The sequence below is a fragment of the Macadamia integrifolia genome, chromosome 9 (assembly GCF_013358625.1).
Source record: "Macadamia integrifolia cultivar HAES 741 chromosome 9, SCU_Mint_v3, whole genome shotgun sequence".
NCBI classification, from domain to species: Eukaryota; Viridiplantae; Streptophyta; class Magnoliopsida; order Proteales; family Proteaceae; genus Macadamia; species Macadamia integrifolia.
This window is the reverse complement of record NC_056565.1, coordinates 14907497-14929910: the sequence shown is the minus strand read 5'-3', so window position 1 is coordinate 14929910 and position 22414 is coordinate 14907497. Positions and strand designations below refer to the sequence as shown.

Below are 22414 nucleotides of genomic sequence, written 5' to 3'. Positions count from 1 at the left end.
AGCTCACTATCCACAAGACCATACATGATATCATTTGTTGCTCTTTGAGTTATTCAGAAATCACCTCTTCTCTGTAACATTAGCGGGGGGGCTAGAAGGTTTGGAATAGCCATTCACAATAGATGCCCATACATCATACCCCTCATGTCTGTTTTGCTTTCTCTTGCGAAAAGACATGGTTCCATCAAACACCATGGCCTTCAGGTAGGAAAATCCTTTACTTGAAAGCCATTTGAGTTTACTAGGATCACCCTTAGCCAATTTAATGGATAAGAGACCGAACTCTAATACCAATTGTGAGTTTAGGCTGTCACTAAGAGGGGGTGAATCAGTGATGAGGGTCTCAGAGAACTTTTTTTGCCGATTGGGGTATTCTTACACTTCGTACTGGCACCTAGCTACCAGATTTAACACATTCACATTGAAATCATAGACCACATGCAAACATCTACAAGAAAAAGTTTACGGGGTTCACTAATGTGGCTAAATCCATGGTGCAAATGATTGTTTGGGATACATATCAAATCTAGTTGCAGCTTAATGCACAGGGTTCACTAATGTGGCTAAATCCATGGTGCAAATGATTGTTTGGGATACATATCAAATCTAGTTGCAGCTTAATGCACAATTCAACATTTAGCGGCACCCGATGTAGAGAGCACCGCTTCTAGATTTTTACTTGGCACTTACCACAAAGGAACTGTAACCCTTGATTTATATATAGCAACAACTACAAGGGAGTACCTACCCTGAACTTTATGGAGTACCCACCACAAAAGAGCTACAACCCCTCTATCAAGCACCCACTCGATAGCAATAATGATTGGTTTGCAATGGTATATGCGAATGCCCAATATAAATTGAAACCACCTGTAGCATTTCATCGAACATCTTGCCTACAATCTGAGATTCTTACATATATGTGACTGTACACAAAGAGATAAAATACCAAGATGATGTGTCTCCTTTTATGTACCCACTCCCAATCTTCACCTCAAAACCCTTGGAGCTTTAAGCATCGTTCTTGAAAGATTGAAAGAGGTGACTATTCTACATAAGTAATACATTCCTTCTTAGGTGAGTGTGTTGACCCAACAGTCTGTGTAGGACTTGTTGACAAAAGTGACAATATACATAGAATATGTGCTCAATAGGATGCAAATATGTCATCTCAATGAGGTTGGCCCTCTTCATTTGTTGGCATTCACGTTTGAAGTGCCTAGGTCTGCCACAAGAGAAACAATTCCCTTTTTCTTCTTGTTTGTATCCTTCTTTATATGAATTGTTCATGCTTGCCGAACTCTACGAAGTTAGCCTTGGATTTAAAATCGCTGTCCTTCTCTATCTTTAACCTGATAGGCCATTTTTTTTTTTTTAACAGATTTGGCTATTAAGACTTGAAACTCATCAACTTGTGTAGATATATTTTGGTCATCTTTCATAACAAAAGCAAGGAAGTTAGCTACTTTTCTTCCATCATCTTTTATAGCATGCTTCTTCCCTAATTTAATCCAAATATATAAGCTTATTAATATGCAAAATAACAGTATTACTCATTGGATTATGAGTTCAAAATCCTATTTTTGCATGGATAGTATGGTCATATCCATACTTCCCTCTTAGCATTAAGAGATTGATCATTGCTTTCTTTAGGAAAGCTTTTAGTTGCTTTCAGTAAAAGGGATGGCAAGTTAGTCTAAACCGAACCGGATCATTTTCTTCCATCTCTTATGGTTAGAACCATCAAACAAGGGGAGTAATTGGAGAACTTTCAACAATCATATACAACTTATTTATGCTCTCAAGTATAGTCTTAAGATTGTTATAAATATAACACTAAAATTATGAGAGATAGACTTATTTTTTCACCAAATGTCCACCAACAGAAATTATTGCAATGTAGTAATGCTTCACTAATAGTCATAAACTCATCTACTACAACAAATGAGTTTGAAAATGTTAGGAGATAACTAAGGGGTGATTCGTGCCACCATTTACTCTCCTTAAGATTGTAGATTCCCCCTACGGTACGATTTGGGTAACACGAATTAGCTTCCAAGATTAAATGGTTCCTACATGCCCTTTCAGAAGTTGTTACACTCACTGGGCCACGTCGGCACACACTCCAGTGTGCTTAATCAACTAGGACAAGAGATAAGAACACTTTTCATAATAGTGTAAATTAAAGAAAAAAATAGGGTAGAAGTTTGAAAGAATAAGAGAATGAGATTGATAGATTAGACCACTTAGAGTGATATTATAAGAGTCTAGGACATCTTATATTTATAGGGGAGAGATGCCCCTTGGAAATACTGGTCCGAAGGAATCCGAATGATGTCTTCTCTCTAAGAAAGCTAGTCATTTTTGGTATCCAAAAAATTTTGGATGGCACACAATGTAAGATTGTCGACATCGGCGATGTGTCAGACAATGCTCATCCGACGTTGGAAAAACCACGTTCAACATTGGATGGAGTATGCCACTTACCTGGGGCTTGGGCTATTCAAGCATTTCTCAAATCTATTCCCCAGTGACAGTTGTCTATTATTTCCTCTATTTTGTATTTGTTATATCAGATTGGAGCCATTGGACTGAGGTTTTAACCATAACTAAATAACTAAATGACAATATAATTGCACCAGCCTTGGGCCCATTGGATTGCCACATTAGAGTACACGATACAAATGCACCAGGTTTGGGCCCATTGGTTTGCGAGCAAAGTTTTAATATATAAATCAGCCCTGGTCCAGCCAATTGCGGTCCAATTCTAATTTAAATTGGACAAAATCAACTAATGGAGGTAAAATTTTCAATACAGAAATACCGTTACCAATACCTTCATCGGCAGATTCATGACCGAAAACTAAAGTTGGCTAGACCTGATTCAGTTCCTGGGTTCTTTTATTTAAACCCAGGTTGAGACCCAAGACCGATATCTGTATCAACTCTTGTGAGGTGCTTCATCTTTTTCACCATTTATTTATTATTTTTAAGAGAGCAAGAGCGAAAGGGAGAAGGAAAAGATAACTAAAGAGCAAACTGTACGAAAAAACAAGTGTGGTGACGCTTAAGCAAAGAGAAGCAGAGTGGAAGAAGCTTGGGATCCGAGGCTCCCAGCCTCCATTAGCTTTCGTCCAAGGCCAAAGAAAGACAGAGAGAGAGAGAGAGAGAGAGATGAATTTTTCCAAGCATAAAAATAATGAGCTTTTTACGTGGGATCCATTAACTTCTGAAGATTCCTTTTGGGACCAATGTATCTTTATTATTTGCAAATGAGGGTGATGTAATGAAATATCTGTATACTTTTTGTTTGTCTTGTCTTTTCTAGTTTTAAGTACTTCAACTAGCTAGTTATGTATTTTTATTTTTATTTTTATTTTATTTTTTTTTTTTATTCAAGAAAGGAAACAAAGACCATTTACAAATTGTCACTTTTAATAGTGCAAAAATGAGGAATATTGCTATCTAACAAGAGGTAGTTTGAAATTAATGTGGAAGGTCATGCATTATTAGGTAGAAGTTAGCTGTAAACAATGCTCCGTAAATGCTCAAAAGGAATTAGGTACTAATATTATCACATGGATTTATATAAGAATTTACACATATCTCGTTACTCAAAAAAAAAAAAAAAAAAAAATTATATTTATGTGGAGCACTACAAGTGGTAGGTGAAGCACAAATTCCTCAAAGTAAAAGAGAATAGTTTAAATGGTTTAAAATACTAGTACATTTTGTCATATCTAAGTCCTCCCCACTCAATCCATAAGGCAATGACCAATCAAAGTTGTGCAAAAAATTGGAGATTACAAGTTCAACAATGGCAAAAGCAAATTGGGCTCCTGGGCATCCTCGCCTACCTATCCTAAACAGAATTAACTGAAAATCATGGCCCATGAAATCAATAGGGGCATCATTCAATAACCTCTTTGGTTTGAACTTCTTGGGTTCATCCTAGGACACATGTTCCTTTCCAATGGCCCATGCATTGATCATTACTGTTGTGTTGGTTGGAACATCAAACCCTTGTATATTGACATTCTTTGTCAATTTACACGGAATCAATAATGGGAGTGAAGGATGCAGTCTTAGTGTCTCCTTAATCACTGCATTCAAATAATGCATTTGTTTTATATCAATTTCTATAATATTCGTTTTACCACTTGTGACCCCCTTACTTCCTGTTGAACTTCTTTCATGACTTCTAGATGCTTTAAAATTTCTGTCATTGTCCATTCTAGAAGTATACTTTGTGGGATCAATTCTGGCGCTAAATATATCTTTCTTTTTTTTTTTTGTAAAAACCAAATATATCCTACATGATAAAAAAGACAATGAAAATAATTAACACAATTTTAGTTTAAACAACAATATTATGGCACCCTTGGCCAATATGATGGTTTTGATGTTCTCATTCCAAAGAGGAGTTCTAAAGTTCTTGTAGGTGAATATTTTTTTTTTTTTACTTACCAATATAATGACTTTGATGTTATCATTCCAAAGAGGAATTCCAGAGGTCCTGTCCTTTTCAAACTGAAGGAGAAAGTCTACCAAGTCAATACCTATGTCCATTTCTATATTTTTGAATCACAACATCAAGAAAAAAAATCTATCTCTACAAAAGTTTTCTCAACCCTCTTCTCCAATCCATTGATACAAGTTCACTCAACCAAGCCATGGTATGAAGTCCATTATATTAAAAGTTCCTAGAAAATATGAGCTATATTAAAAGTTTCTAGCAAATATCCTATCTCTCTGAACATCTATTTAAACTTTGGACCGCCACTTTCTTCTCCACCATACTTCTTCCCTAGTGGCTTATAGGCGTTGGCCCTAGGTGTTCTAATATATATATATTCTATCATTCTTTTAACAATTTGAGAATGTCCTTGCAATTATACAAAATTCGCCTCCTGAAGTTCATTTCAGGTCTGTTTGAGAAGATTCGGTCATGGGTTTGTGTGATTTCACAAACCACGAAAGCTGATAAACCACAAGAACTGTCTTGCTTCCAAAGTGTAATGACATTAAAGGGTCATGAGTTTTAGCCATTGATTGAAGCGTTCAATGCGGTAAAAAACCTAGTTGATGTAGGTTTCCTATTATAGGGGTTTGAATGGGGAAGGTGGTAGGTTTTGTCCCCTATTTCTTAGTCTGGTATTCTTGAAAAAGAATACAGTGCCAATTAAGGACAAAGTAAAGAAGCAACAAAAAGGCATGAAGTAACCATCTGAGAATATTAGACATCTTGCAATTGTCTTGCACTTTGCACATAAAAAAAAAATCCAACATCACAAAAATATATAAATTACACTGAATGAACCAATTCCCGCTAGCTACATGTCTGTTACCCGAATGAAAAGCAATTATAACAGTCTCAAAAATTATTACCAATATATAAACAACCCGGTTAATTTGAACCAAATGATCTTCTCCTATATAATCTTAGCCTTCAATTGTTTTGATATGATTACTGGTTGTTTCTATCAAAGACGAGAGAGATTGTTGAGTATCATGGTAGGTTCTGCAACTATGTGTAGATCTCTGCTTTTGGAATCAGTGGTTATAACTTGTAACGTTCTTCTAAAAAATAAAAAATAAAAAGAGGTTATTGATTTTGATAGTATAATGCAAGCAACTGCAGGAACAAAAAAAAATGAAATTTATATATAAATAAAAAAATTGTTGCTTTTCGGTTATCGCAAAAAGGATGGCTTCCTTGATGAGAATGAGTTGTAGTCCACCATCGAGAATGGCTTTCTCCTCCTTCAAATTTGACTTGAAAGCCTCGCTACTCAGTCGTCTTTTTAAAAGTTAGATAATATTAATATACTGCAAAGTTCCGAAAATGATGCTCTACCAAAATTGGAAAACTGGAATACAAACGCATAAAAATAACGCGAATCAAATAAAGAAAAATAAAAGCTACATCTCTGATACCATATATATATATATATATATATAAAGTGCATGTTTTTATACTTCGTGACTAATCTTTCCCTCAACTATTTCACCTTTCTTGTTTATTTAAATACCCTATATTCTTCAATATCACTTTTCTTTCTCTTTCTCTTTCTCTTTCTTATTTTTTTTATGTTGTTGATACACTTTGTAATTTTTTTAGTACTTTTATTCTTTCTAAAAACTATTTTATTTATTTCTTTCGATCTCCCACCTCTCTCTCTTTCTAAAATATCTTTTATCAATTTAGTTCTCCCAAATATTTCTATATTTAATGCCTTATTCCTCTCTCACATCCCTCTCTCTCCACTTTTTTTTTTTTTTTTCTCTTTCTCTCAATAGTTTGTAAAATTTAGTTCCATTATTCCTCACTTTCTCAGATCCCCATTTTTCCATTTTCCTTTTTAATCTTAAACTCTTTCCCTCCATCTCATGTTTTTATTTTTACACGTACACAATTAAAACAATTTTAGTTAAGCACATTTCTCCTTTACACACACACACACACACACAAAAATCAAATAGGTAACCTTTTTTCTAAAAAGATTCTCTCACTCCTTTACAAATAGGAAACTAACTCTTTTGCCCTAATTTATATCTTTCTATATTATCTTCCCCCAATAACTCTCTAAAATTTTTATTCCTTATTCCTCTGTCCATGTTCTTTTTCTTTCTTTCTTTTTTTATTTTTTTTTTTATTATTTTATTTTTTTATTTTTTTATTTTTTCTTTAAACACTTTCACTCCTCCACCTGCCACGAACATCTCTCATTTCATTCTATCTCTTTTTGCTCTCTCTTCTTCTGATTAGAGTATAGGGTTGGAAACCCAAGTGTGTTGAGAATTATGGATTTTGGAACCCAAGAGAGAGAGCATATAATATATTATTAGGTACTATTTATTAAAACTTATTTTTATTATTAAAGTTAGAAGTGGGACCCATATAATACTTGGTCCTAATACTTTTAACACTGGACAAGTTCTGATGTACACATAAAGTGATAATTTTCAATCATGTCCATTATGAACCTAATCGAACCAATATATGGGTTGTTCTCAAATTTTACTCACCAGTACTGAAATCAGACTAATATATGGTCATTCATTCTGATTGATAACTCATCAGATTCTAGTATAAGAATCTCTCTCTCTCTCTCTCTCTCTCTCTCTATATATATATATATATATATATACACACTAGTAAAAGTGCATGTGCAAATGCACGTGTGGCTCTTGTGTGTGTGTGTGTGAGAGAGAGAGAGAGAGAGAGAGAGAGAGAGAGAAAGATCTTAGAAGAATATCACTCATTTTCTCTCTAATTGATTTAGTTACTATTTACATGAGAGACTCAACTCAAATTCAATATTATTTCGACTAAACCTTGTCACTTTAATCAAGTTTCTAACTTGTCTAAGTATTGAGTTGACTTAGTCTAACTCATCAGTTAATATAGTGGAAAAATTACAAAAAGTCAACCACTTCCCCTCTTACAAAATTCATTTAAAAAACTATTATGTTTTTTTTTTTTTTTAAAAAAAGATATTCCTATGACACTACCATTGATCGAGGTTTAGATGAAAATATAGACAAAGGATTTGATGGATTTGAACCACCATCCTCTTGAGGTATGGAATCATCTTCCACACCACAAGTACTCTACCAATTGAGTTGAAAACCCATATTTAAATTATAAAATCCATGATCAAATAAAGAGGAAGCCAAGTATAAGATTCTCAAGGAAATGATCAAACAAATAACATTTTATCATTTATATGGTATAATTTGACTTCATTCTAAACTAATGTTGTCATTACAATAACACCATGAGAGCAAATGATTCTTAATTGTATTTGTTCTCTTCCGTGCATGTAACATAGTATAACAAAAAGTAACTATTACCAAAGGCTCCCCTGAAGGTAGGTACACTCTTTCAACAGATTTATCCCATTCAACTTTCTTATCTGCACGAACCAACCCACTAGAAAGATCTCTGAAGTTTGCACCCTGAGACCAACAGAATAAAGTAAGCATCAACAAGTAAATTACAATGAAATATAGGAAACTATGTTTTCATGAACATTTGTCTTAGCAGCACTGAAACTTTTTTTTTGGAATATGGCAAACCCTTTGATAATCATCCGCATTTAATTTTAAAAGGCGGTGATCAAATAGCAATGTTTTTTGTAGTGACTCGCTTAATTCTTTTTTGTCAATATTAGCAACAAACATCAACTCTGTTATTGAAGCAAACCATTAGCTAGAAGCAAAATTATAGTCATATAAAATAAACTAAATCACTCATAAAAATCTGCATGTGGAAAAAGTTATTGTTTGTCTAGTAGTTATGGCTTAATGCTTACTTGGTTAAGAAGAAACTTAATTGCATAGCCAAAATTCAATTTAGAAAGACAAACAAAACGAATAGCTACATCAAGCACTAAACACAGATAATTGTTTAGGTCAGTCTTGGTTTTTTATCCAGTTCCACTTCTTTTCGCCACCTTATCAATTAGTTGAATGGTTATTGTTGATCGTCAATTCAGTCATTATTACTTTATGTATTGTAAATATTAGTTTACCTACATTAGTGAATGTGAACAATCCCAAATTGGTTATCAAGATTGGCAATCAGCAAATCCACCCACCACTTAGAATACAAGGGAAACCAATCATTCAATAATTTTAAAAATAAATTTAAAGTGCCTTGTATTTTTCTAATTTTTCATTATAGTTATAATCACTTTTCTGGTTGAATTGGGATTCTAGTTATTTCTGTCAATAAAATTAGGAATCCACTCTTCTTATACGTTAGTGGGGACTAGAAATTTTAATTCCTATTGGACAAATAAGTTGTTATTCCTATAACAACGATAAGGGGCATCCTGTATAGCAACATCACATCCCTTAAATGCATTTCTAGGGCCATGTTTAGTGACACCAATCCTGCTTCGTGCGAGTGTTTTCATACTAAGAGCACTTCAATGCATTTCTGCTCTCAAGGAACACTTCTACAAGATAACTAAAAGTAAGAAGTGTTTCTAGATTGTAATGAAGTTCCTCGTTCAAGCACGAACTTAAGTCTTTCGAGTCAGTGGATATTAGGGGTATATCTCCACCCCTTAAGGATCATGTATTTCTGCGCTTTTGAGACTGCAAGTTTTCGAAAGTGCAAAAGCATTGCGATATGGCGCTTAAGTGCCAACTGTGTGTGGGAGTACAAAAGTAAGCTGCCACGTATTGATGTGCTTTGGTTGTTTCTATGCCTATGGCATAAAAAGGGGGGGGGGAAGGGGGGAACACTTCTGTGAGGAATTACCGATGCAACCAAATTTACCCTTCCAACTTTGAACTCATCAATCCAACCAAACTCATATGAGACTCATCATCAATAAAGTTTTAAAGAAGAATAAACCAATAATAGGTTTAATGTCCAAATTTTAATTTTCTTAAAAAAACTAATTTTATAAAGAAAAAAATCAATTAGAGGAGATGAGCATAAATATACAAGTTTGATTCAATTTTATATGGTGCTGGAAATCTATTTTAGGGGCCTTCTCATATGGCATTTCATCTCGGCTCTCATCATTAGTGACCTGACAACATCAATGAAAATTATCAAAATAATGTTGTACTAACAAATTGAAACTTTAAACACGATCATTAAGTGTTATACTCACTGGGGGAAGATAAAAAATAGCATCCTCTAAAAGCAATGCATTTTCCATCATATGCAACCATACTTTCTATATTAAGGAGAATAAGTCAAAAGTATAATCACAATTTTGAAGAAAATAAGCACAACAATATTGAAACTTTCGCACCTCAAAATTGAAAGGGACATTTCCTCTAACAACAGCCTCATGCGTTGGCAATGGATATTGAGACAACTTCTGCAAAATGAAAATAACAAATGAATAAAAGCTCTTCACGTGATTCATTTCTACTAGAATTACTATTTGCCTCAGTAGGTCAAGCGCCCCATTAGAATATGCGCATGTGGAACTGAGGAAGGCCATAGCAATCAGCTGTCATCACTCCAAGCCTTGCTTGATAATTCATAGAAACAAGTCTACCCACAGCATATTTCCCAAGAAATCCAACAGCGAACTTTAAAATATCAACCACATTTTCCGTCAGAACGAACTTGGGTTTCAAGAAATTAACAATGTCCATAAACACTGCAAATTGATGGTATTTATTGTCTTCCATAGGTGCGTCCTTGTTTCTAAAGCGGTTATGCCCCCTAATCCCTTGTCAAGGAGGTCCATCACATATAACATCTACATCACCCTAAAAAAAAAAAATGTTGTGAATAAGAACAAAAAAGAAAATAGGGAACATCATACAAGATGAAGAAAAACCAAAAAGTGTGCTACTAAACAACCATTGAGACAACAAACTAGCCAAAATTAAGATCAATTAATAAAATAATTACAGCAAAAAGGAACTTACCAAAGCGATAAGATGTTTGAGTTGAAACCCCTGGTTATAAAGTTTTTTATACTTTCTTGGCATTTTCTGCAGACGACATGCCAAAAGGCATATTAATAAATCTTAAGTTCAGAAAACAATTAATGTTCAAGAAGATCTAAACAAACAAAAGGCAAATCAATCCAAAACAAATAGCTTACCTAAGTCCTTCAATACCTTCCCGTGTGTCCTCAGTGGGCCCATAACCCTTCCAACGTACCTAAATTAAATTAATTAAAGACAAATAATTATTGAAAAGGTAAGATATAAGCATAAAGTATAATCAAACTAAAACATCACATATCATAATTATAAGCAAAGAGAGACTCAAAAAATTATCCATTAGAGAACATCAAAAGAAGCTTATCAATCTATAAGCTTGTGAATAATAGAGCTTATACGCACTAATATTAAATGAGCTTAAACTAAATAACTTGAACAGACTTCTTCATAATTCATAGCTGTAGAAACCTTGAGTGACACAAATATTCTTTTTCCCAACTACTTTCTATTAGGTGTAGATGCGGTGAGACTGATTTTAACAATTAGAGTGTACCAACAAACAATTCAAGTTACTCTATCCAAATGTAGCCTAACACCCTCTGATGTAAGGTTATTTATCTAAGCAAACAACCTCGATAATTATACAAGCTCCACCCCAAACTCAAATTAAAAACTCATATCTGATCTCTAATGAAAATTACTCAAATTTGACTAATAGAATGAAATAAAGAAAATTTGAGAACCCACAAACCGTAGCTCAGATGAGCCTGAAATAGTTGAAGATGGCCAACAACATCCCCAAATTAACCTCCAAAATTGGCTTCAACCAACCAAGTAGGTGCAAAACTAATCATGATCACACACCACAAATAGAATAGGGTTTTAGAGGGCTCAAGTTGGAGATTTCTTGTCGTAGCTCAAGCAGGCCTCCAACAGCTCCAAGAAGCAAGTCGAGTCCACCTTTTGGAGGTTAGAACAAACCCTCAATAGGGCTGGGTGAATGGCCAACAGATCTGAGAGATCTCATGTTCGATGCTAAGGGAAGAAAATTTTTATGGCAGCTTGGATTGATCTTTGATTCTAGTTTGTTCTTGGTCTTCAATAAAGCTGGTCTTCAAGGCTGGATTCTACCTTCAACATAGCACTTTATAATAATGATAAACTAAAAATAAGAAAGGGAAGAGAGTGACAAGTGATCGTAGAATAAGGGGGTAGGAGAAAGGCTATCTCAGTCTGGGTCTCTCATCATCAACTCTCTCAGTTGATGTACTACACCTATCTTAGGTTGACTAATTATAAGCAAGCAACTTTATTAATCAATATGTGTTTCCTATTACAATCGATGGGGGTCTCATTATATAGGCCTATTCAAAACTGAATACATTAAAAAACAATGGAAATAGAAATTAAACACCTAAAACTTGGGGACTAAGAAACAAATAAACTCAAACTCAACTGAATAACTAACACTTCCTATTCTGATCTTCTTGGTATCTAAGAAAGGAATAAATTTGGAAAAAAATATTTTCCATTTTTGGAGTAAATCAAACTACTGGAAGGTTTCTTATAGAGCCTTCTTTCCAGTTTGAGAGGATAACTGGCAAGCCTTCTAGAAGATCTCTCAACATAATATCTGGAGGAGAAATATGTTTTTCGATGGGTAGAGAAAAACCCCTCTGTTGCGTTGGATAGAAGAGAACAAGAAGTGACAAAAACCCCTCTGTTCAATGGAAGGAATCTCTGTTGACCCAGCAAGGCTAATTTTAAGGCTCACTTACCTACACCACAGCTACCCCATCAAGTATGATGACAGTAAATGATAATATGCTCATATAAATTATCGGGATTACAAAGAAAAGGAATTACATATAGTTTGGAATCGTAGATCACATAAGGGTTAAATAGAGATGCCAGCAACGACCAAAATCGTAGGGCTTAAGAAAGCAGAACTGGAAAATTCTAATACCACTCAATAGTAATTGAATAGAACTGGAAAATTCTAATCTCTCTCAATACTAACTGAAAGGAGTACTCAACAGAGTACTTTCCTTGGTGCAAGGAACAGTCCCTCAAATCTAGAACAAAATCCAATGGCTGGATCAGGAGATTTGGCCATGAATAGAACCTACAAACTTGTTATATCAGTTTGAGAAACTGAAATATAATAATGGTAACTGGACAAAAATAGAAGGTCAACAAATCCTACTTGGGAATATCAACAAAAAAAAAATATAACTGAAAGAAAATAGAACATGGATGGAATGAAATTAGTATCTACTATACTAAACCAGAATTAGATTGTTAGGTACAGAAGATATTATCAGGTTTAATAGCACATATTAGTAGTTAAATAAGGATAAAGAACCATTAGAAAATTCTTCGAACAAGAACTAGAATTAGTGACAAGGAAGATAGATTGATTGTGACAATCTTCCAGCTTACAAAACCAGATATCAATGGATGATGTGTAGTCCAAACAGAACCCAAGCATGCAATAGAAAAGGGGTGGTTAGAAGTAAAGCGTAAAAGGGGATTCTACTGCACGATTCTTGAGAAGACACCATTTTGTTCCAAATAGGAACCGGTGAAAGCTTGAAATATGTCCAGGAATATAGGATAAGGTATGCAACTTTTTAACAAAAGAATGAAGTAATATATGAGAGATGAACCCAAAACAGAGTATGATAGTAAAGAAGAAAATGAAACAAGGGTAGAAGTGAAGTACATATCTTAAAAATGGAAGAAAGATATGTTGGTATCTCACCTACTACAAAGAAGGCATCCCACAAACTCCAACCGTGATTGGCATCACACCAAGGTTTTTGTACTACATAACTTAATAGAGAAGTTTTGATTTCCACAAAACCATGCTCCACCACTCACTGGACACATAAGTTTAATGTAAAATTATTTCTCAAACCAATGGCATGATCTCCTACACGTTCTTTAGAACCTAATCTCATGGAAACAAGCAAAACAGGAAACCCTACGCATGGTAAGGAGAATCACTTACAAAATAGAAGCTCTTCTAGAACATTACAAAATAGAAACTAGCTATTTGATCTTGTATAGGACGTATCTCCAATATTAAGGCTTAAAATATGATTTTATTACTATAGTAATCTCATAATTACAAAGCCCTTGTAATGTAGAACTAGGCTTGGCAAGGCCAACCTAATCCCAAACTGTAGGACACTAATCAAAGAACAACAATACAAAATAGATCATAACTAACAAAGAAATCAATTCTGGAAATCAGGGATATTGCTTCTAGAAGTGAAGGCTCTTGAAATCAGAATATAATCAATTGTAAAGGGTATATTAGGTACTAAAATAATCTTTAAATAGATCCATAAATATGAATAAATATCATAGGATATAGCAAAGATCAGGACTGCTCTACCGATTTTGGTTTTAAGTCTGTAAACTAGGTAAGTTAGATGGTTATAGCAGCAGTTAATCTGTGACTAATTGAGAGGAGAAGAAGATAAGCAAAGGAAGGGAACCTCTCGTGCTTCCCACTGAAGAGAGTCAATTTGATCAAACACCAATTCCATCAGCCTTGATCAAACACAAGACAACTCTTCATAGAGAAGACAATAACAACAACCATTAATTTGTTTATCAAAATCATTCTAGCTTTAGGAGCCACATTGCTTTGTATTAATAGTGATAATGGGGAACGGAATACAACCTAGTATAGTACTTGGAAGGTTCCAAAATAGGAAACCCCACAATTGATTGCCTATTATATAAGTTTCTAAAAACTGAAAATGGAAATAAACTAAAAAAGAAAACTAATGACTTGACTCAACTAATAACTTAACCCCTAAGAAATAACAATTACTAACAACTAAAATTGAATTCAACTAAAATGGAAACTAATGAAAAAGGACACAAACTAGTTAATCATGTATACAATCTTAAAGCCCCTAGTTTAATCTCGTATGTAATCTTAAAGCTCCTAGTTTAGGCTATTATACTCAAAACACATAAGATCAAAGGCCCAACATGTATGGAATCCAACCTTAGGCTTATTCCTAATAAAACAACCTAGTTTGGTGAATAATCTGCATCACCTTGGCCCCAACAAACCATGGGATACTCAAATTAGGTCTACTAATCCATTCTTCGTCCATTTTGATGGCCCGGTTTGCTTCTGGCCTTCTAGCTCTTTAGAACTATATCAACATAATTTGCACATATATGTAATAATAGAATGGTATATCAACTAGCAACTAGATATTGGAATTTGAAGGCGCAACCAAAATAGTAATAATTGGCAGCTCCCCATACATGTTAACCCATAGTCAAAGCCATGTGATCAAGCCTTGCTCTTGAGTGTTGGTATCTCGTAAGACGAAAGGAAGAAAATTTCATGTACATTTTTAAAGTTCTAGACAAAATCAGTCCCCCTAAAAAAAAAAGTTACGTTACTTGCGCAAAAACTATTAGAATTTGATCTCGATTTAAAACAACTATACTTGATAAATTTTAAGGATTTTATATTCAAACTAATAAATCCCTCGTCTTAGAAAAGATTGAAGGCAATCTACTTAGATTTTGAGTTGGCATCCTCCTAATTAGCCAAAATCCTTTATTTTCTCTATTTTCTCTCCATTTTCTTTACTTCTTAAATTCTCTCATTCTTAATTTTAATTATTCTCTTCCGTACACGTAATAAGTGGTATCAGAGCCAATGATTTTGCAACAATGGGTATCCCACCAGAGATCATCGAGGCCATTAATAAAGATTTACGATCAGACATTCGTAACATTATTGTAATATCTAAAACAATGATGGAAGGTTTTCAACATGTTTGGGAAGACTTGGCCGAGTTGAAGAAATAAGTTAAATGCCAAATCAGTAGCGATATGATCGTTGCATCAACTGAACAAATAAAACTTAAAATGAACCATCCACTTAAGAAGTGCCCCAAGCAATCTGGTCAACCTCGAGTTGTTCGCAGTCAACTAAAGACAAAGATTCTCAAGTCAGGTTTGATAATGAAAAAGTTAATGCTATCCATAAAAAATAGTGTGATTAAGTTGCAAAAGCTGAAAAAGAATTTTGAAGAAGATGTTTTTATTGATTGTTATCAAGACATGGAAGTGGGTTAGCCACCACCATTCAACTTCACAAATTGAACCTTGAGGACAAGGTTCTTCGAAGGGAAAAGTATTGTTACATACTCAAAAGAAAGATCGTGTGAGGTGGTTATGTTGTAGAAGATTAGTGGGTGATAGTTATTTTAGTAGATTATTAAGTAATTGTTTTTATTAGAAGTCATTAAGTAATAGGTAATTATGAGTGTAATCATGTAAGTAGTGGGAGCAATTGTAACCAAATTAGAGAAGTGGAGGGAGAAGTTATATAAAGACTATTAAGTCTATTTATTAGTGTTTTGGAATGAAAGAGAGAGTTGAAAATCCCAATTATTTCTCTTATGAAGAAAGAGACCCTTCTCCTTCCTAATTAGCCAAAACCCATTCCCTATAATTTATCTTGAGAGATTCTTATCTTTTCTCTCTCACGAGATAGAGGTTGACATCCTCCTCATTAGCCAAAATCCTTTATTTTCTCTCCCTAGTCTTTACTTCCTAAATTCTCTCATTCTTAATTTTATTTGTTCTCTTCCGTGCACGTAACATAGTATAACAAAAAGTAATTATTACCAAAGGCTTCCCTGAAAGTAGGTACATCCTTTCAACAAATTTATCACATTCAAATTTCTTACCTAGACGAACCAACACACCAGGAAGATCCCTGAAGTTTGCACCTTGAGAAAACAGAATAAAGTAAGCATCAACAAGTAAATTACAATGAAATATAGGAAACTATGTTTTCATGAACATTTGTCTTAGCAACATTAAAATATTTATCTTCGGAATACGGTAAACCCCGTTGATAATGATCTGCATTCAATTTTAAAGGGCAATGATCAAATAGCAATGCCTTCTGTAGTGACTCACTTTATTCTTTTTTGTCAATACTAGCAACAGACATCAACTTTGTTATTGAAGCAAACCATTAGTTAGAAACAAAATTATAGTCATACAAAATAAACTAAACCACTCATAAAAATCTGCATGTGGAAAAAGTTATTGTTTGTCTTGTAGTTATGTCTTAATGCTTACTTGTTTAAGAAGAAACTTAACTACATAGCCAAAATTCAATTAAGAAAGACAAACAAAACGCATAGCTGCATCAAACACTAAACAAAAAATAATTGTTCAGGTCAGTCCTGGTTTTTTTATCTAGTTCCACTTCCTTTTGCCACCTTATCAATTAGTTGAATGGTTATTGTTGATTGCCAATTCAGTCATTATTACTTTATGTACTGTAAATATTAGTTTACCTACATTAGTAAATGTGAACAATCCTAAACTGGTTATCAAGATTGGCAATAAGCAAATCCACTCACCACTTAGAATACAAGGGAACCCATTTATTCAATAATTTTAAAAATAAATTTAAAGAGCTTTGTATTTTTTTTAATTTTTTATTATAGTTACAATCACTTTTCTGGTTGAATTGAGATTCTAGTTATTTCTGCCAACAAAATTGGGAATCCACTCTTCTTATATATTAGTGGGGACTAGAATTTTTAATTCCTATTGGACAAACAAGCTATTATTCCTACAATAATGATAAGGGATATCTTGAATAGCAACATCACGTCCCTCAAATGCATTTCTAAGGCCACGTTTAGTAACACCAATCCTGCTTCGTGCGAGTGTTTCCATACTAAGAGCACTTCAATGCATTTCTGCTCTCAAGGAACACTTCTACAGAATAACTAAAAATAAGAAGTGTTTCTGGATTATAGTGAAGTTCCATGTTCAAACACGAACTTAAGTCTTCTGAGTCAGTGGATATTAGGGGTATATCTCTGCCTCTCAAGGATCATATATCTCTATGCTTTTGAGACTGCAAGTTTTCAAAAGTGTAAAAGCATTGCGATATGCCTCTTAAGTGCCAACTGTGTGTAGGAGTACAAAAGTGAGCTGCCACGTATTGATGTGCTTTGGTTGTTTCTATTCCTATGGCATAAAAAAAGGGGAGAGGGGTGGAAGACTTCTGTGAAGAATTACCGATGCAGCCAAATTTACCCTTCTTAACTTTAAACTCATCAATCCAACCAAACTCATATAAGCACTCATCATCAATAAAATTTTAAAGAAGAATAATCCAATAATAGGATTAATGTCTAAATTTTACTTTTCTTAAAAAATACTAATTTTATGAAGTAGAAAATCAATTAGGGGAGATGAGCATAAATATATCAGTCCAATTCAATCTTATATGGTGCTAAAATCTATTTTAGGGGTCTTCCCATATGGCATTTCATCTCGGCTCTCATCATTAGTGACCTAACAACATGAATGAAGATTATCAAAATAATGTTGTACTAACAAATGGAAACTTTAAACACAATCGTTAAAGTGTTATACTCACTGGGGGAAGATTAGAAATAGCATCCTCTAAAAGCAATGCATTTTCCATCATATGCAACCATACTTTTCTGTATTAAGGAGAATAAGTCAAAAGCATAATCACAATTTTAAAAAAAAGAAGCACAACAATATTGAAACCTTCGCACCTTAAAATTAACAAAGACATTTCCTCTAACAACAGCCTCATGCGTTGGTAATGGATATTGAGGCAGCTTCTGCAAAAACGAAAATAACAAATGAATAAAAGCTCTTCACGTGATTCATTCCTACTGGAATTACTACTTGTCTCAGTAGGTTGAGCACCCCATAAGAATACACACATACGGAACTGAGGAAGGCAATAGCAACTAACTACCATCATTCCAAGCCTTGCTTGATAATTCATAGAAACAAGTCTGCCCACAGCATATTTCTTAAGAAATCCACCAACGAACTTCTTTAAAATATCAACCACATTTTCCATCAAAACGAACTTGGGTTTCAAGAAATTAACAATATCCATAAACACCGCCAATTGATGGTTTTTTTTGTCTTCCAGAGGTGCGTCCTTGTTTCTGAAGCGGTCATAAAAAGACAAAGTTTTGAATAAGAACAAAAAAGAGAATAGGGAACATCATACAAAATGAAGAAAAACCAAAAAGTGTAGTACTAAACAACCATTGAGGCAACATATTAGCCAAAATTAAGATCAATTAATAAAATAATTACAGCAAAAAGGAACTTACCAGAAGTGGTAAGATGTTTGAGTTGAAACCCTTGGTTACAAAGTTTTTTATGCTTTCTTGGCATTTGTTGTAGACGATATGCCAAAAGGCATATTAATAAATCTTAAATTCAGAAAACAATTAATGTTCAAAAAGATCTAAACAAACAAATAGCTTACCTATGTCCTTCAATACCTTCCCGTGTGTCCTCAGTGGGCCCATGACCCTTCCAACGTACCTAAATTAAATTCAATTAAAGACAAATAATTATTGAAAAGGTAAGATAAAAGCATAAAGTATAATCAAACTAAAACATCACATATCATAATTATAAGCAAAGAGAGACTCAAAAAATTATCCATTAGAGAACATCAAAAGAAGCTTATCAATCTATAAGCTTGTGAATAATAGAGCTTATACGCACTAATATTAAATGAGCTTAACTAAATAACTTGAACAGACTTCTTCATACTTCATAGCTGTAGAAACCTTGAGTGATACAAATATTCTTTTTCCCAACTACTTTTCTATTAGGTGTAGATGCGTTGAGACTGATTTTAACAATTAGAGTGTACCAACAAACAATTCAAGTTACTCTATCCAAATGTAGCCTAACACCCTCTGATGTAAGGTTATTTATCTAAGCAAACAACCTCGATAATTATACAAGCTCCACCCCAAACTCAAATTAAAAACTCATATCTGATCTCTAATGAAAATTACTCAAATTTGACTAATAGAATGAAATAAAGAAAATTTGAGAACCCACAAACCGTAGCTCAGATGAGCCTGAAATAGTTGAAGATGGCCAACAACATCCCCAAATTAACCTCCAAAATTGGCTACAACCAACCAAGTAGGTGCAAAACTAATCATGATCACACACCACAAATAGAATAGGGTTTTAGAGGGCTCAAGTGGGAGATTTCTTGTTGTAGCTCAAGCAAGCCTCCAACAGCTCCAAGAAGCAGGTCGAGTCCACCCTTTGGAGGTTAGAACAAACCCTCAATACGGCTAGGTGAATGGCCAACAGATCTGAGAGATCTGATGTTCGATGCTAAGGGAAGAACATTTTTATGGCAGTTTGGATTGATCTTTGATTCTAGTCTGTTCTTGGTCTTCAACAAAGCTAGTCTTCAAGGCTGGATTCTACCTTCAACATAGCACTCATAATAATGATAAATTGAAAATAAGAAAGGAAAGAGGGTGACAAGTGATCGTAGAACAAGGGAGTAGGAGAAAGGCTATCTTAGTCTGGGTCTCTCATCCTCAACTCTCTCAGTTGATGTACTACACCTATCTTAGGTTGACTAATTGCAAACAAGCAACTTTATTAATTAATATGTGTTTCCTATTACAATCGATGGGGGCATCATTATATAGACCTATTCAAAACTGAATACATTAAAAAACAAAGGAAATAAAAACTAAACACCTAAAACTTGGAGACTAATGAACAAATAAACTCAAACTCAACTGAATAACTAACACTTCCTATTCTGATCTGCTTGCTATCTAAGAAATGAACAAATTTGGAAAAAATATATTTTTCATTTTTGGAGTAAATTTGGAAAAAAAAAATATTTGTTCTCTTCTGTGCACGTAACAAGTGGTATCAGAGCCAACGATTCTTCAACAATGGGTATCCCACTAGAGATCATCGAGGCCATTAATGAATATTTACGATCAGACATTCGTAATATTATTGCAATATCCAAAATAATGATGGAAGATTTTGAACGAGTTCGGGAAGGCTTGGCCGAGTTGAAGAAATAAGTCAAATGCTAAATCAGTAGCGATATGATCGTTGCACTAACGAAACAAATAAAACTTAAAGTGAACCATCCACTTGAAAAGTATCTCAAGCAATCTAATCAACCACGAGTTGTTCGTAATGAACTGAAGACAAAGATTCTCAAGCCATGTTTGATACTAAAAAAGTTAATGGTATCCATGAAAAATAGTGTGATTAAATTGCAAAGGTTGAAAAATAATTTTGAATGAGATATTTTTGTTGATTGTTATCAAGACATGGAAGTGGATTGGCCACCGTCATTCAACTTCACAAATTGAACCTTAAGGATAAGGTTTTTCGAAGGGGAAAATATTGTTATATATTCAAAAGAAAGATCGTGTGAGGTGGCTATGTTGTAAGGGATTAGTGGCTAATAGTTATTTTAGTAGATTATTAAGTAATTGTTTTTATTATAAGTCATAAAGTAATAGAAAATTATAGGTGTAATCGTGTAAGTAGTGGGAGTAGTTATAACCTAATTGGAGAAGTGGAGGGAGAAGTTATGTAATGGCTATTAAGCCTATTTATTAGTGTTTCGGAATGAAATAGAGAAGTTAAAAATCCCAATAATTTTTCTTTGAGGAAAGAGGCCCGGTTCCCTTCTAATTAGCCAAAACCTATTCCCTATAATTTCTCTTGAGAGATTCTTATCTTTTCTCTCCCACGACATAGAAGTTGGCATCCTCTTAATTGGCCAAAATCCTTTATTTTCTCTATTTTTCTCTCCCTGGTCTTTACTTCAGAAATTCACACCAACATTTTCACGTACCACTGAATTGTTGACCATCAAGCTTTAATGGTCATCCAAACATTCCCCCCCCCCAGAAAAAAAAAATCTTCCAAGTCATAATTTCTTAGGAAACAGTTTAGTTGATCATTGAAGCATCCAATTGGATAGTTGGATTGTTCAGACCATCAAATCAGACATCCTAATATCCAGGCAATGGACTTTCAAGTTACTTCAAATTTTCAATTATATAATTTCAGGTAGCATGTGAGACTTTAACCCAAGACATTTAAAACCTAAAAGAATCTCTATCACCAGGCTAATTCCTGTAACTACTTCACTATCTATATTACATTTAACCACCATTCTAGACACATTTCTGTAACTACTTCACTTCATATATTACATTTAACTTTGGCATTAGAACTATCCAGATATTTCAGATTGTTGAATGCTAAATGTGAATGATTATGCAATTGTATTTCTAAAAATAGCAGCTACCAGCCTACCATGACCACAAAAATCAGAATATGATGACCAAGGAGAACTTTTTCACTTTCTGTAGTTTGGCTTAGAATGAACCATGCAGTTCAAAATAAACGTCCTGGGTACAAACCTCGTTTAGCTTTTATTGGTGTCCACCTCAACATGAAGAACAAGAAATCCAAGAGCAGCAATGAATGGAATTACTGCAAACATGAGAAACTCTATTACCAAGAAATCTCTGCATATTTGCTATCTTGATTGAATAGATAAAAATTTTAAAAATCACGTAAGCTAAACTAAAGACGGTGGTGGACAAAATATAAAGTTATCAATCCACAAAAAAAATCTGACTTGACTAATCAGAGGTAGATTTCAGAAAACCAAATGACTTGTCTCGCTGCATCAAAGGCAAGGAGACTAGAGAGAGCACCAGCCTTTTGTCCCTCTTTTCTATATGCTTAAAACTTATTCCAAAACTTATAATCGTAAAACAAATTGAGAAGAACCTACAATCCTAAGCACCCGAATCTACAGTCAGGGAACATACGATTAGCCATGTCGACAAAGGGTTCTTTCAGGTTAAGATCACTCTCCCCTTTCCTTTTCTTGAAACGATCAATAAACAAGAAGAAGCGAGCGAGAAAGAAACGGAATTCTCTTTTAAGTTTCGCAGGGTGGGGATGGGGTAGGGATGGAGGAAAGCGGAGAGAATATCGAAAATAGAGAACATAGAAAGATACATATTTTCTTTTATATTGTATTTATGGAATGAGATAGATTGTTGCAACATAAAAAGGACAGAAAAAAAAAAAA

General features: G+C 34.0%; 1 protein-coding gene across 1 annotated transcript in view; it reads right to left on the bottom strand.

The window, feature by feature from the left end:
• Positions 1-17733: 17733 nt before the first annotated feature.
• Positions 17734-22414, bottom strand: part of LOC122089547 (putative DNA (cytosine-5)-methyltransferase CMT1) — a 6827-nt gene continuing 2146 nt past the window's right edge. The window contains exons 2-6 of the mRNA XM_042659284.1: positions 18773-18831; positions 18245-18443; positions 18028-18104; positions 17891-17957; positions 17734-17805 (exon numbers count right to left, since the gene is read on the bottom strand). Of these exons, the coding sequence (XP_042515218.1) occupies positions 17734-17805; positions 17891-17957; positions 18028-18104; positions 18245-18443; positions 18773-18831 (474 nt within the window). The remainder of the gene's footprint in view (positions 17806-17890; positions 17958-18027; positions 18105-18244; positions 18444-18772; positions 18832-22414) is intronic.